Source organism: Conger conger, chromosome 1, assembly GCF_963514075.1.
Source record: "Conger conger chromosome 1, fConCon1.1, whole genome shotgun sequence".
NCBI lineage: Eukaryota > Metazoa > Chordata > Actinopteri > Anguilliformes > Congridae > Conger > Conger conger.
In genome coordinates, this window is record NC_083760.1 from 17634672 (window position 1) to 17650191 (window position 15520).

The following is a 15520-nucleotide window of genomic DNA, read 5'->3' on the forward strand; positions in this document are numbered from 1 at the left end:
ATTGGGTAAATGATAAATCTTATTAGCCTATATGTTTCTGATAAGAGTTGTAAGAACATTAGGGATTAATTTCGGCAGTGATTAGTAGATGTGTAGTCCCTCACAGCAGGACATGACCTAAAGCGGTGAACACGCACAGAGGGAGCCAATAAAAGCCACGCAGAGGGGCATCGGGCCACAGTGCATGTCAGCCATCACCTCTGGCCCTCAAACTGACAGAAAGGAGATGGGCTTCAAAGTTACAACCCCCTAGGACCAGGCAATGCATGAACTGTCACCAGGGAGGATGAATGGGTCAGAGGTCAACCCTGGCCACACTGACCACCTGTCCGTCATACGTCCAATGCTTCTAAACACAGCCCACTCAAACGCGGCCTGCCACTGAGCTGATCCCAGGAAAACATCCCAGGGATATCCCACGATTCCAAAGGGCACAACAGAAGACTGCGACAGGAGGACACTCAGCTGCTGGTCACCCCTCAGTTCACTTCGCATTCCTCTCACACCTCCCTAAAACTCCTTAAAAAAAAAACGCTTCACAATTTCATGGGAAGCGCATCCGAGGCCCTCACCTTTGTGCCCATCCCGCTCATTCGGCTCAAATGTATTCATCACCTCTCGTCACATCTGCCCTGGCAAATCCTATTTCCTGTGCCTATTGAGCGCGCTCAGCGGCCTGGTGCCTGGTGATGGCTGCCACACGTTTCCCATGGCCTCCTCACCCCAGCGCCTCCCCTGGGCTCCCAGCTCTCATTGTTCCTCATCTGCTGTCCACCCGCTCGCTGCAGTCCTAATACCCCCACCCTCCCCCCCCCACCCCCCGCCTTTGATATCACCCTCCCTCCCGTCCCCTAATCCAGCAGGCTGTCAACGGGAGAAATCACCCGCGTCTGCCCAGCTGCCTGCTCAGGACTCCTCAATGCCCCGCATGAGAAAAGCTCTGGGATTTGGGTCTGGGATCACGCTCGTTCCTCCAACCAATCAACTAATTAATCATGTCCAGATCCTATCATTTCCCAGAGGACCCGGGTCCCTAATTAGTCGTGCATCTACACCTAACCCCTGCTATTGTGTTTCTAACCATAAGACGGGCTAATGTTCCGCAAATTAAAATGAGTCCTTTTCTTTCAGACAAAGTGCATTTGTATGATGTAAACTTGCCATCGGTTCATGGCACAATTTTGCGGTGAAGCAAATATTCATCGAGCTGCCAATTTTCTGGTTTCTGACTGTGAGACTGACGGGGATGGAGTGAGATGGCCAACAGCTGATAGCAAAAATGTGAAAACAAAGCATTGGCAGCATTCCTCAAGGTAATAAAACAGAATCAAGACAACAATTTGAGAAATGCACAGGGTAGATGAGACTAATGATTTCAGGAAAGGGCATGATGGGATCGTTGATATGGCACCAGTTAAAACTGATCCACTGGTAACAATAGCAGCAAAGAAGGGGTTTCTGAAATGCCAGGAACATTGGGATGAGTGCGTTGATTGAAGTACAGCACTGCAGACCAGCAGCCACCAAGCACAAGGATCAAAGCAGACCAGTGATAACTTAGATAACACCCTTGTCTCAATAGATTTAACCCCAAACTATTCTCCAGTCCATTAGATTATGTAAACCAGCATCCTGACCAGGATTGTCACTGTTGCAAACGGAGATAAGAATCCTTCACTTGTCTTTGGCTGTGTTTTGTCTTTGGCTCTGGTCAACAATTTTTGGATTTTTATTAGTGTGATTGCAGAGCAAGGCACACTACTGTTAACCAAAATTCAAGTTTATTATTATTTCGCCAGATTTTTGTCTGCCATCTCCTCCCACAGTTTTTTGGATATGGATACCAAACCAACTGGAAAATAACTGACTCTGCCTTGAATGGTATGCTTGTATACAGCTTTTCAATATTCAGTTTACATGTCCAGGTGGGTCCTGTAAAATTTCTACATACAGCTTAAATAATATTTGCTTAACTATGTATACTGTCATTGTTCAGTTAGCAATGTCAGAAGGCAGCTGAGCAGGCCACACAAAGGTTTAATGTCAGAATTAAACAAAACAGTGACAGTAGATCTGGACAAGAATAGACTACTAAGCACTGCCAAAGAATAGACTATAGATGTCAAATTATTTTCAAAATAATAAAACTGACGTCAGATTTGTCCTCCACCCATGCAGGCTATTTAGGACCAATGATTGTATTCTAAAAATGAAATGTATTGAGGCATTGCATCAGTGGCCAAAAAGGTGGACAAAAGACTACGACGTAGCACAACCGCAAGCAACCATGACTTCAGCTCGACCTAACAAACAATCATATCTTTAAAAGCAATCCATACATATTTTTCCTGAAAAGATCTGCTTGTTTGAATGATTAGACTGCAGTAAGCGCTCACAAATCCGGTCCTGGAGGGCGAGTCTGAGAGCTGGTTTTTGTTCCAACCAATTACCTTAATTTATTTTTTTTACAGTTCTATAAATAATGTTGGTTCACTCCTATACTTGAGCAGAGTAAAATCTTTAGGATATGCAAGCAATCTGTGGCTGATGTCTGATGAAGACATTATTTAGCTAATTAAATAATTAAGAGCAGAAGTTGGCACAAAATCCTGAAGCGGATCGGCCCTTGCTGTGCACCCCTGGACTACAACGCGAAGTACCAGAACCAAGACAATGCAAGAGGTTGATCAAACTTTACAAAACACATCAGTTGTACCAAATGACTGTCTGTGGGCATTAGGGACATAAAGAAGCACTCAGCAGTCAGCTCACGATTCGATGATACACAATGGAGTTCATGATTCGAAACATGAATAAATATTTTTTAACAAAGTTCGAAAGGAAATTATGCACATAAAAAGTGGAAAAATACGGGCTGTCTCTGAAAATCTGTGACGGGGTGAAAAGGCAGGGGTTATTTTATTCCGTATGAATGCTCCACTGCCAACATAATGAGTAAAAAAATTTCAGGACATTACAGGATGACCTAAGGTAAAGCTACTCCTATGTGAATTGGACTAAACAATGCATTATGGTGGCATAACTGGAAGATATTCAGTTGATATTGCAATCCATTTTTCAGCTGCAAAAATGATTAAAGTCACATTTTTTGCATTGCAGAATTTTATGGCACAATGTATTGATTAAATGACCTGAATCTAAAGCATCCATTCCCAGTATTTCCCTGGATTTAAAAACATAATGCCAGAACCTCAGTCTCTTGCGTTATATCAGAACAGTCCACAATGGCCGAGAGCTGGCCTTCTAAGCAAGGCAGAGTCCATTTCTATAGGGAACAATCTGGAAGGGGCCTGCGTAGAAACTGGCAGAGATGTGTAGGTGGTGCAGTGACTCACTACTGCAGCCCCAGCTCAGCCAGTAGCCTTGGTGAAGACTACTGCAAAAGCTTCAGCATCACTGCAACACCCCCCATCTCCCAAGAGCCTTCTAACAAAGCCTGGGGTTATGAAACATACCATTCTATGAAAAATGCAAGCAAGTGAAGGCCGCCACAGGTAGCAGCATATTCACACATGCACTCCTCATCACCCGTCGCAGGCTTCCAGTGGCTGCCCACATTCAATTAAAATGACTCACCGGCATACCAGCCCGCAAAGCTTCCTTCCTATCTTCAGACGATGATTACTCTAAACACTCTCTGTTCCATATCCTCCCCCCTAACGGCCTCCCCATCTTTTCAAGCGTGCGGCAGTTAGTCCTCGTAGGCCCCTCTCCCTTTATCTCCCAAGTCTTGAGACAGAAGCACCTATACAATGTGTCATTATGCCCCTCACTAGCTACAGTGGTGTTTGCTTATCATGTGAAATTCATTTTTTAAGTTGCTTTGGCACCTGCCTACAAAACACATTTCTAGATTGCTGTATTCAACATGAAGAACACTGAGGTAAAAACCTGCCACCAAACCAGATCAGTCCTTGGCCCCAAGACTGAAGCAAGAGTGTTATGTGACGATCATGTAGCAGGTTCATTCCCCATCATTTGCTCGCCTTACATGATTTTAAAATAAACACTGGCCAAGTTCCAGGGACAATGAGAAATGTTACCAAATACACCACCAAAAACGTACATGAGACAGGTAGAGTGCTGTTTGCTGCATTGAACATTGTTGGCCGATGGTTCATACGGACCATCTGCTGGGAATGGAATTTCTCCCCTGCCATTGACACAGCAAGAGGCATGCATGACTCATCCATGCACCCAGATCACAATAGGCAATCACGTTCACACTGACTCTTAACATGAATTCAAGGAAACATTACAACATTGCACAAATGTCAACACTACAGGCTCTGATGTTAAAAAAAAAAAGACAATTAGCCTAAACATGGAAACAAAAGCAGCTGCTCTCCTCTAAGACAACAAGCGTAATATCCCAAATGGATCTGGAATCCCTGCGAGGTGCTTCGTCATTCAATAATTCCGCACAGGAAGTCCTGGCATAATGCGGCTTTTTCATTGCTTAGAAGAGTGTGCGTGCTGACAGTATTAGCAAACTCTAGACAATGAGCCATTGTGCTGAACGTGCATGCTTTTTTTTGCCTAAATAAGATCATAACCACGCCATCTATTTAGAGGCCACGGGCTCCAATATCGGATGTAAACTGATTCTTACATAATAACTGAGATAACAGGGATTACTGCTACAGTAAGGCGGCACGTCACATTATACATAGACGCTATGCCTCAGTGATGTGCGAGAAGAACCGATGCACACATTTCTAGTGCAGGCACTTCCGGACTTTGCGTTCTTTTGTTTCGTGGTTTTGTATTAATTTGCCAAAGAAAATGATCTGGCATGCCAGCTGGTTAGACTTATTTAGCTAACCATACATACACGATGCGCATGGGGTCACATTAACGTGGTAATGTTGATTACATCAGGACATACAGTGCAACTATACAGGTTCGTTGGGGAAATGGGCGGCATTAACTGTTAAAAATAATAAATCGTAACCTAACGACTGTTCGTAACGTTTAAAAATATCCCCGCAATAAAAGCTCAGTCGAGTGATCTGACATTGCTGACCACGAGTAACTTTGAACTTGTTCATAAAACTACTAAGGGGACAATGAGGATATTCGATCCGCTTAGACAACTTGTGCAGATGTACAGTAACTTTACCCACTTACGCAGTAACACCGCTACGCAGCAACCAAGAAGTTAAACTGGTCGATGTCTTACAACTAAAGAGCAAGCAGCGCAAGAGTGGCGCATTGATTATCTGCGTTATGCTGTCCATTTCGCAAATGTAAAGCATGCGGACAGTACCGTTAGCTATCGCTGTATTATTTGGGTAAACCAAAACCTAACATTCTCTTAACGTCCGTTAGTAAGCTGGCAAAGTCTCTGGCACTGAATTACAAACTAACTGTTGTCTGTGAAATGCAGACGGCGAGCGTTTCACAAAGCATGCCCACCGCCTAATATGTTCAAGTAATCGATCTGATGAGTGTATCAGGAAGCGACTGTATATGAATGGGGGCTGGTTTGTAACTGTAGCTAACGTTAGCTAGCCAGATATGAATGGAGTGGCTTAATGCTAGAAATTAGCTTCCGAAGAGCTATGCAGTCCTGCATATTTCAGACAATCGCGTAGGAGTGAGTTGTATTGACTCACCTGGCTATAGTGCACCCTGAACGGTTTCATATAATTGGAGCTCGTGCACGGAACGACTTGTATATTATTAATCTGCTCCATGGTACAGATTGTTGCCCACCCCGGTGTCTCGCACCTGAAACGCACAGCCGCAGACCAGCAAAAGTGATGCCTACGGATGCTCAGATAGGCCAAATAAGGGTGGTAAAATCCGAATTCGTTGTAACGAAGCTGGAAATGTCCCGTAGAAGTGAAATTACAAATGCAATTTATTCAAATAAAATAAATGTAATTCATGGGTCTAGATTAATTCGTTGTAAAAATTAAATGTCTTCGTATGTTATATGTTATGAAGCTATGTGAATTAAGATTATTATTATTATTATTATCATTATTATTATTATTATTATTATTATTATTAGCAGTGGTCAGCAGCAGTAGTAGGCTAGTGTTAGTTGTACTGTAATAGAGGTTTTACTGTGTATATCTTTTGCAATCACTTTCACCTTCCCTCTCTCCATAGCCACAGGCTTTCCCGCGTACGGCTGGCGCGAGACTATGGATATAATCCATGCGCAGCCTTAACCGCACCTCTTCCCGCCAACGCGGCTCAAAGTTCCACGGCACTGATTCTGCCTACGCTTGCTTAAACTTGATGGGTTTTTTTCCCGCTAAAGCGATAGACTCGTTTGAAAAATCATTCAAGCAATTAACGACGATTAGACTGCATCTAATCCATTCACACATCCAACACAGCTCGCTGACATCATGTCATTGTTAATATTGGATAGCTCAGACCTCTAATGATGCCTGTTTTACAAATGTCACTGTAGCCTACATTAAACATAAATAAATAAATAAAATCTCCCCCATGTTGTTCTCACCACAGTTGTTAGATACAGTAGGCTAACTGATTATCCATCTGTTTGGTCAGGATAATAGAATCAGTTAAATGTAATGCACACTGTTAGATAAATAAATTCAATGTCTTGTGAGCCAAATCAGTTGCTTGCACATTTCAGCTGTCATGGATTTAATTATGGCAGTATGGACCAAACACCAGCCTTGTCATAGATCTTTGCATAAGCAGTATTGTTTTTATTGTAAAGTTATGATTTTTAATTTGTCAACCTTGCATGTTTTATTTAGAAACACATGGAATAACATTGCTCTCTATGATCCTAAAAAGGTTTAAGTGGCAGTTCATAATGACATTCTTAATCATCATTAAAGTATATAAATAGTGCAAGGTTCTATGGCCTGTGTGTGTGCTTTATTTCTTTACTTCTTTTTGGAGATAATACAAAGCATATTTCATGGAAGTTTCTTGTTAGCCTGTAAATCAGTCTAAATATGTGGTTTATGTACCTTGTTAGCCTGTAAATAAGCCTAAATATGTGGTTATGGAAAGAACCCATTGAGGTCCGTGTCTTATCTGGCTGTCTTTGAGACTTTACATGAAGAGTTTACATTGACTTCAGCTCTTTATCTTGCCATATGCCTCAGCTTAGCCATCATCTACTCCAGCTGCGATGGCTTACATGCTCACTCCCACTCTCTCTCTCTCTCTCTCTCTCTCTCTCTCTCTCTCTCTCTCTCTCTATCATACACACACACACACACACAAATAATATTTTAATATATTGATATGTTCTCCTATGATTGACTGTTTTTTCCCACTTGGAAGTGTGAAAATCACAGTTGAAAATGGATCCAGTTAATAGCCATGATGCACCAAGGCCCGACACTGCAGCTCATCCTCTGAGAGAAAGCCGAAAATAGTGCCCCAGTTTCTATTTAGCAACTTCAAAGGTGAAAACTAACACTGTGTTAAAGAGTCTGGATTTAGTCAATGACTTTGTAGTGCAGCAGATAACAGAGACAACCAGTGGAATTACGCACATAACCAGAAAGCAAATTTCTTTTTTATCATAAAATAAAATTGATGTTAATTGGACAAAATAATTTTAAAAAACTGTTGCCATTCTTCAGCATAATCTTTATTATATGTATTTGACCTTCAGATTCTCCAAATAACACTGGAATATGAGTTCTCTTAGAACATGCAAAGTATTTCTTGAGTTGCCTTGATTTTGTGTTAAAGACATAATGTCTATTATTAAGCTCTATGTCTATGATATACAATTCACAACTGTTGTGCTGTTGCTTGCTTCAAAAACAGCATTTTGTCTGTGGTACAGTAAACATATGAAATTATGGGTATGCAAAAATATTATGGGTATTCACATGTAAAAAATACTGCCCTGTTCATGTAAGACTTGTAAAGTTTTCACAAACCATTTGCTCAAATGTGAATTTAGATACCAGAAATGGACCACAAGAATAAACTGTTATAGTCTCAAAGAGATGATACTTATTTCTATACGGAATATCACACCATATTAATAACTGCAATAAATCAAATCATGCCATTCACAGCATATTATCCTATCCTATTACTTTTTATCAAAAAATGGCATGTTCAGGAAATTTTAAATCTATGTAGATCATTATTATTTTGGTGCCTTTTAAATTGGCAAGTGGATATCATTCATTTCATTCATTTTTACAGGAAGTGGAGTGAAATCAGATTGCTCTGTGAAAGTGACACTTAGGGACCATGTGCTCCAATCTCAAGGTCAGAGCTGCAATGTGCCCGCAGTCACTGTTGATAATGAGGGTGTAATTATCCATAGTCCCTAGGGCCGCCATTGGGAGCGGAAATCCCCACACTACTACAGCAATAGATCCGCTATCTCCCAGGCTTCTGTCTTTGACTCAATACCATCAGTCCTTTTAAGTAGGGTACATTACATCTTCTATTGCGCACATGCATACTTAGCCTGTATGGTTCTTTTCAGGAACAATGGGTCTGTATAATCCTCAGATCTCGAGGAGGTGGGGGGGGAGGGGGGTGTCATTTGAAAAGTCTGCTCCACTGAAACTTGGACACGTTCGTACGCCATTACAAAAGTTGAGCAACTACTGTATGAGCACAATTTGTTCAGGACAAAAAAGCTATGCCATTTATGCCATCAACTGAAGAAAAGCGACAGGAAGCCTTTTTTTACAGCATCAGATGAATACTATGGCTCAGTATTGGCAGTAAAAATAATCAATGATATAACAGCAATTCTAATGCAGACCACTGAGTGACAGGATGGGCATGGCACTCTGTGTGGGTACCCATGGTGCAACTCCAGCGGTGAAGTCACCCACCTTGGCCACACCCAGGCATACATCCCCAGGTCCCAATCTCCACAGTCCAGCTTCCTGCCCGTGCCCTAGCTCCATACACAGGCAGGATATAACACTTTTGCAGCTGATCTACATCCAAATAAACACTGCAAGACAAAACAATGTGTTATTGAAAATGAATGTGCTCCTTTCTTCTCCCTGGCCTGCTTTATATTGAACGATCGGTGCAGCTGTTATGGCCGATAAGCACCTCCACTGTGCTGAGAGAGAGTCAGCCCCAGTGGCCTCATTGTTCTGGAAATGTGCTTGTCCACAAAGGCAATTAAGTCTGCATCCTCGGGAGCTGTAGCCTGTGAGGTCAGAGAGAGCTGGGTGCGCGGAGACAGCAGGAGCTTCCTGGGATGGGTAAAACGAAGAACCGGTGGACGCATGCGCAATACAGTGTAGACAGGTACGTCCGCTGTTTGACACAATGTAGGCAGAAAGGTGTGGACTGTATGTTTTAGTTTTAGAAAACAGGTTCGGTCGATGTGTGATATATTAGAGGGAGAAAGGTACAGTGTTTGATAGTGTAGGTAGACAGTACCCCTTTCTGACTGCTATGCTAGCATCCCCATGTGACTCGGTGTAGTAACTCGAAAGGCACTTTGTGGAGTGCACGCCTAATACCTACAGTATAGCAGCTGTTGTCACAAAGCCACAAAGTCTCTTTCAAATCCAGCCAACTGCCCTGTTAACACGTTGAATGAGAAAGAGTCATATAAGACATGCATAGGAGTTATCCCTTACCCAGGGCCCAGCTTCTTCAATAATTTCCGTCATAGACTATATGTCTATGGCCATTCCTATGGAGTTTAATTACATGCAAAAAAGTCAGTTCATTTAATGACTAGTGCAAGTCAGACTTTTTTCAATCAACTGAATAGGTGAGAAAACAAGATTACAAGAAGAGCTACATTGAAAATTCCTGTCTTCAACTAACAAGCCATTCACTTGGATTTGTGGCAGACCTGAGGCTTATGCCACAAAGTACAATTCTATGAAATAAGACTGGGTTTGATTAAATGAAGACGCTAATAGCCAGCTGCAATGTGCTGAGCTTTCTGTCTCAGCAGCCCCTGTGAAGTCTTTCTGCTGATCTCCACAGAGCCATGTCTGCTGGAGAAGGTCATTCCTGAGGGCCCAGCAGCACGTTAATCGCACACCCCAGGCAGAGGCGGCCTCCCAGGATGATCCGCACCCCTGTCAGCCCGCACCGCCTGCAGAAGAACATCTCCATCGTTCCAAATTAGGATCAATCTCGCCCTGACACAAGCCAGACAGCAAAGGGCTTAGGAACATGCCAGAGCAGGGATCCAGGTCATACAGGCTTTCCTCCTTGGCCTCCCTGTCTCTCCCCCCGTAAAACTGCTCTATCCATTGCAACTTTATCTGTCAGGGCCTGCCGGGGTCAGGCAGGCATCTCCATCGGGCTGGGTTGTTGATGAGAAGAACCATCCTCAGGGAATTCACTTAGCAATGGCGCCCGTGATCGTACTTATTCTATCCATTTATAAGAAAACAGTCCACTTTATCTAGTAGTCTCAGACATGAAGTACTATATAGTACTTTCCCTTCTTTTACAGTTTTTCTGTTGTCTGATATTGCTTTCCTTCTTTTTAAATTCCATCAGCTGCCATGGTTTGATATGACCATGGTTAATGTAATGTTTCTTTTCAGATTATTCATAAGCTTGGTTAGTGAAGATTGGGGGTTGTACAGGCAGTACCTCCTGACCATGTTTCCATGCTTTTATGCATTTAGTTGCTGCCACATGATTGGCTGATGAAATATTTGCATTAACAAGCCTGTGTACAGGTCTAGCTAATAAAGTGTATATATATTTTTATTACATTTTTTATTTTTCCATGCAAATGTAATATTTTTCCATATCACTTTTAAATCACTTGTCACATTGATTTACTGAGAAATCTGAGACAGAAATGAGGTCAGAAACATGATTATGGGGCCCCCCTCTGGTAAAAGTACCACCCCTCGATTTGGACAGTATAGATCACTGCTAATTTGTTTTCACACTTCGTCAAAAGAGCATGAGGATTCCAGCACTTTGCTTATGATCTATCGCTGACCAAAATGTATTGACTATTTATACACCGCTCACCTTAGCCCACACTAAATCTTACAGAAAATGATTTCAGCTGGATATTTCTGAAATTTTGAAAACAAAACTGACCTGTATACCCATATATTTTAGTGCACCGGGTTTTTTTAAATGTACCCAGTACATTACAACAAATAACCTAATGGACATTATTAGAAAAGGGGCAAAAACAGGAAGGTTAATAGATCCAATATACTGTACATAGCTAATTTTCAAATTAAAATACAATGACAGACATTTATGACAATTATGTCCAAAAAATGCAATACATAATTTGCTAAAAATACCTGTTGAATGAATGAAATTCAAATTTGCTGTAAATATTTTAATTTAAAATTGAAACATGCTGGTATCCATCTCTGAACATAGGGCAGGCACACTGGATGCTTACATTGTGTCCTGTGTTTGACACAATGTAAGCAGAAAAGGTATGTAATGCGGATTTTAGTTTTAGAAAACAGGTATGGTCTATGTGTGATATATTAGAGGCAGAAAGCTGCAGTGTGTGATAGTGTAGGTAGACAGGTGTGGTCTGCTGTATGTGTAACACACTAGGTGGAGAGGTATTGCCTTTGTGGCAACTAGAATGGAAATGAACGGCCACCAACTGTCACTTCAAGCATGTCCCCGTTACTCTTATTTTCCAGGTTGAGTCTAAATAAAGGGAACCTGATCTGTGGGGAACTTTGTCTTTTGTGAGCAGTTTTCAAAGCAGAGGCCCTCCTGCCTATCTAGGGCCTTTGTAATGGAAACCTCCACTGTCATTTTGCCCCTTTTATTTTTAGGGAAGGCTATTATTGTTCTCCTCAGCTCAGCTTTGTTGTTGGACAAGGTCAGGTTTTTTTGAAGACCTCCCCTCTACCATTTTTTTTCGCTCTAAAACACCCACTCCTTTCCAAGCACTCAAATACAGTTTGCTGACGGAACACCTGTATTAGCTATACCTCTAAAATGGCGGAACTTTTATTACACAATTCCGAACGGCAAAAAAAATGCCAGCACCATGTTTTTTTGACCTGTTTCCTGTAAGTTAAAGAACACTGATGAGAACAGAATATAAATATACGGTCATATACAGTCCAATGTAATACACAAGGGCGGAGGTGCTAGCCTATAGGCCTGTATTGGAAAGCTATGCAGGCTCTGAATTCTGAGGATCCTGCAGCTTTACTGAGAGGGAGTTTCCATAAGTGGCGTGAAAGCAGTTGTCTTCTTGCGCAGGCCTGGAACTAGAGATCCAGACAGTGGTGGCAGTCATCTGGGATTAGAGGCCAGGGAGTCTGACAGGCATACTGAACCCTGCGCCCCCCCAATTTACTATGGGACAGCTGGCTTCTCCTGGAAAGAGAGCTATTTTAACTGTGCTGAAACCCAAATCCTATTGTATTTTTTTTTTGTCTCTCACTCTCAGGGGGGCTGTGTGATCAGGGCAGTCTGGAATCCCAACTTCACTTCTTTGTTTTTAAGGCTACAATCCTTTTAAATTGTTTATTTCCCCATCTTTCTTAGAGGGTGGTTTCTAAGGATAGTATTACTTGCCCCTGTGTTTCCAAATGTATGGTCACCTGTCTCCTGTCCAGGTTCTCTGTTATTATTGACATGAATAGATGAATAATGCATCCGACATTCTTAGGGACATGTAATTCAATATCTGAAATGTGACCAAGCCTGAGAGAGCATAACCGTTGGATATGGAGGAGGTGAACAACTGACCTGCAAGAAGAATAGCCATTCAGCAAGACTATAAGCATACAAACAGTTGTGTATGACTATATGAAAAACCAGCAGTACAAGCGGCATAAAGTCTGGGAATGTCACTCACCTCTTTAATTCACAGCACACCACCCGTTAGCCAGGCTAGTCTGGACATTGAATTAGGGGTGACTGAAATAGAACCCTTTGTATTTCAAATGAGTGTGGGGGGGAGGGGGGTTGTCGGAGAGAGTCAGGTGACACCTCTCCACATACACTGAGAGCATGCTCCACAGTAGCACAGGTCATTGACCATCAGCTTGGAATTATAATTGCTGGTTTTGTCATGCTGGGTATTTAAGTGACACATGGCCATTCAACAGCAAGAGGAGTGTGTGTGTGTGTGTCTGTGTGTGTGTGTGTTGGGGGGTGTCTGCGTGTGTGGGTGCCTGTGTGGGTGTGTGTGTGTGTGTGTTTCTGAGCATACATGAACATATAGATGTGTGCTTAAAACACTGGGAATGTGGCAGTTGAAAGTATCTAAACCAGCAAGGAAGCAGTATAAGGTCAGAACAGAAGAGCTCAGAGCAGTTGAGCTGGAAGAGTAGTGGAAGAGGGGGGAAGTGGTGGACTAGAATGTTCTATGATGAAAATCTGTGTTCAATATTCATCACATGCTCTTTAGGCCCCTGCTCCCCTGTCAAAACTGTGATGACCACAAGGATAGGAGAGAGAACCCGTGAAGTAGGACAGAGACAATCACATGTTAGGCTATTAAAATACATTGCTAATTGCTGAGGGGGAAAAGGAGTCCAATTCATTAGTTGTGTGAACAGCTGCTTCACACTCTCACTGAAGTAGCAGCATTCATTCGCACCTTCATCAGGGCCGGGACCCCTATGCAGGAAGGGAACTCAGTGAGCGAGGATGGGAATTAAGAAACCTGCAGTAGGTTTTGGTGAAGCGAGAGCAGTGCGTTATACTATGGTTGAAACAGGCTGTATGTCAGTGCTGGGATTATCGCAGAGCGGAGAGAGTGAAAGGTCATGCCACATTCCTCAGTTCAAACAATTGGAACCAACAGTGACCAGATTTTTGAAACAGATGATTATCAAGAATATAAATGATGTTCACTTGATATTGAAATTTTGAGAAAAGGAATTTGTTGTCTTATGTTGTGCAACTGTCTTAAAATGAAAGTCTTACTTTTTATGTGTTTAAAAGTAGTGTGATTCTACACTGGCCATGACCTGTTTAAAGTTTATACCTTTTATCTTATTTCAGTCAAGAGTATAGTCACTGATGTACAATTCCGCTAGACACAGCTCTCTCTTTCCTGCACCTTGAGAATTACACTTCTTCCTCCATAGGGCCAACAGATTCTTAAGCACTAAGTTCACCAGCATTCTTCTTTAAGGAATACCATATAGCAGTTGGTAAAAAAGCACCATACCTTCTATCAGCCTTGCTGTGTACAGAGAAGCCATATTGTCCAGGCTGTATTAAAAATAAAACGCGTCTGTTGTCACCCCATGTATAGCGCGGGCACTTGAATGCAGAGGGAATGGATACCTGGATAATGCTCGTGGATAATGTTACCTTGCCTGTTTGCACTGTAATTTTAATGAATGACAAATAAAGAACCTGCTCACTTGTAAGTAGTTTGTTTGGTGCCGTGACACAATGGATCGGAGATTGTGATGGACAAGCCCACAACTATCTGATTGCACATTAAAAATGGATCTTGAGGCTTGTAGCAGAGTGTGCTGCTTGGAGGAGCCCATGCATGTAGTGGCCATCGGAGAAATGCCCAACACAGAAACATGACCAGCGCTAGTATGCTGTTATCCATCAGGGTTATTCTTACTGCTCTTACATGTCTACACTTTGTTTGCGTTTGCCTTCATTCAACGACCATGGTAGTCTGAAACAACATTGACTCATTATCAGAAGGCCTTTCCTCAACCCAGACTGGACAAAGAAGCCTGGTGTTAGAAGGAAAATTTGAGAAGACACCACATGTCTGAAAGTGATTGAGTTAATGTTCCACAGTTTAAGAATTTTATAAAAGTTTTAGATACCAGTGGAGGATGCAGTCTGATGCAAATATCTGTTGTCGCACCAATGCGATGCGGCTAAGAAAATATGGTTTCATACCTCTATAGAAGAAACACTTTGCCAGGCCATTTGAAAAGTCTGGAGATTCTCACAATACTGCTATTTGGGCCTGGGTCTTTTGCTGAGGAGGTACAGTATTGGTCCACTTAGCATGTGTGGGATCAGATTTCCCAGCCAAGCCGTGCTTGAAAAGCAGGCTCCTTCTCATCTTCTCCACCCTACACCTCCCAGTTTTCTTGTGTAGAAAATACCGGACTTCACAGGGACTCGCGGCTCAATCACTCAGCGACAGCCGATACAGTAGCCGGGGCCTTGAGAAAGGGTGCTCTCAGCCCATAAGTCATGTTAGGGTGTTGGATGTAACTGTTATGTTTGGGTGGTGCTTTACTTATTGTTCCAGAGTAAACCCCCTGTGCTTTCCTTTTTTCTTTTTTAAAACCCTCTTCTCGTGTCTGTGTGTGACAAATGGAAAAGGGTAAATAAAGCTTGGTGGGGGAACTCCCCGGAGTGTTCAGGGCGTAGTCGTGGGGACCCCACGATACCTCCCGATTGGGCCCTTCCTGACCCACCGGCTTGAAGAGTGTGGTATTATTCTGCACGGGGCGAAGAATGAGGCCATTGTGCTGGAGGTACAATACGGCCTTCCTCCGGGCCCACTTTACTGCCGTTTGTGTGGTATTTATACAGCTCCGGCTTTATCTCCATCAAACTGTACACAGGGAGCTGTCAGCAG

At 42.5% G+C, this 15520-nt stretch overlaps 1 protein-coding gene across 1 annotated transcript in view; it reads right to left on the reverse strand.

The window, feature by feature from the left end:
• Positions 1–5799, reverse strand: part of nudt14 (nudix (nucleoside diphosphate linked moiety X)-type motif 14) — a 33328-nt gene extending 27529 nt beyond the window's left edge. Inside the window, exon 1 of the mRNA XM_061251992.1 lies at positions 5640–5799. Within this exon, the coding sequence (XP_061107976.1) occupies positions 5640–5720 (81 nt within the window). The 5' untranslated portion in view covers positions 5721–5799. The remainder of the gene's footprint in view (positions 1–5639) is intronic.
• Between the last annotated feature and the right edge of the window lie 9721 nt (positions 5800–15520).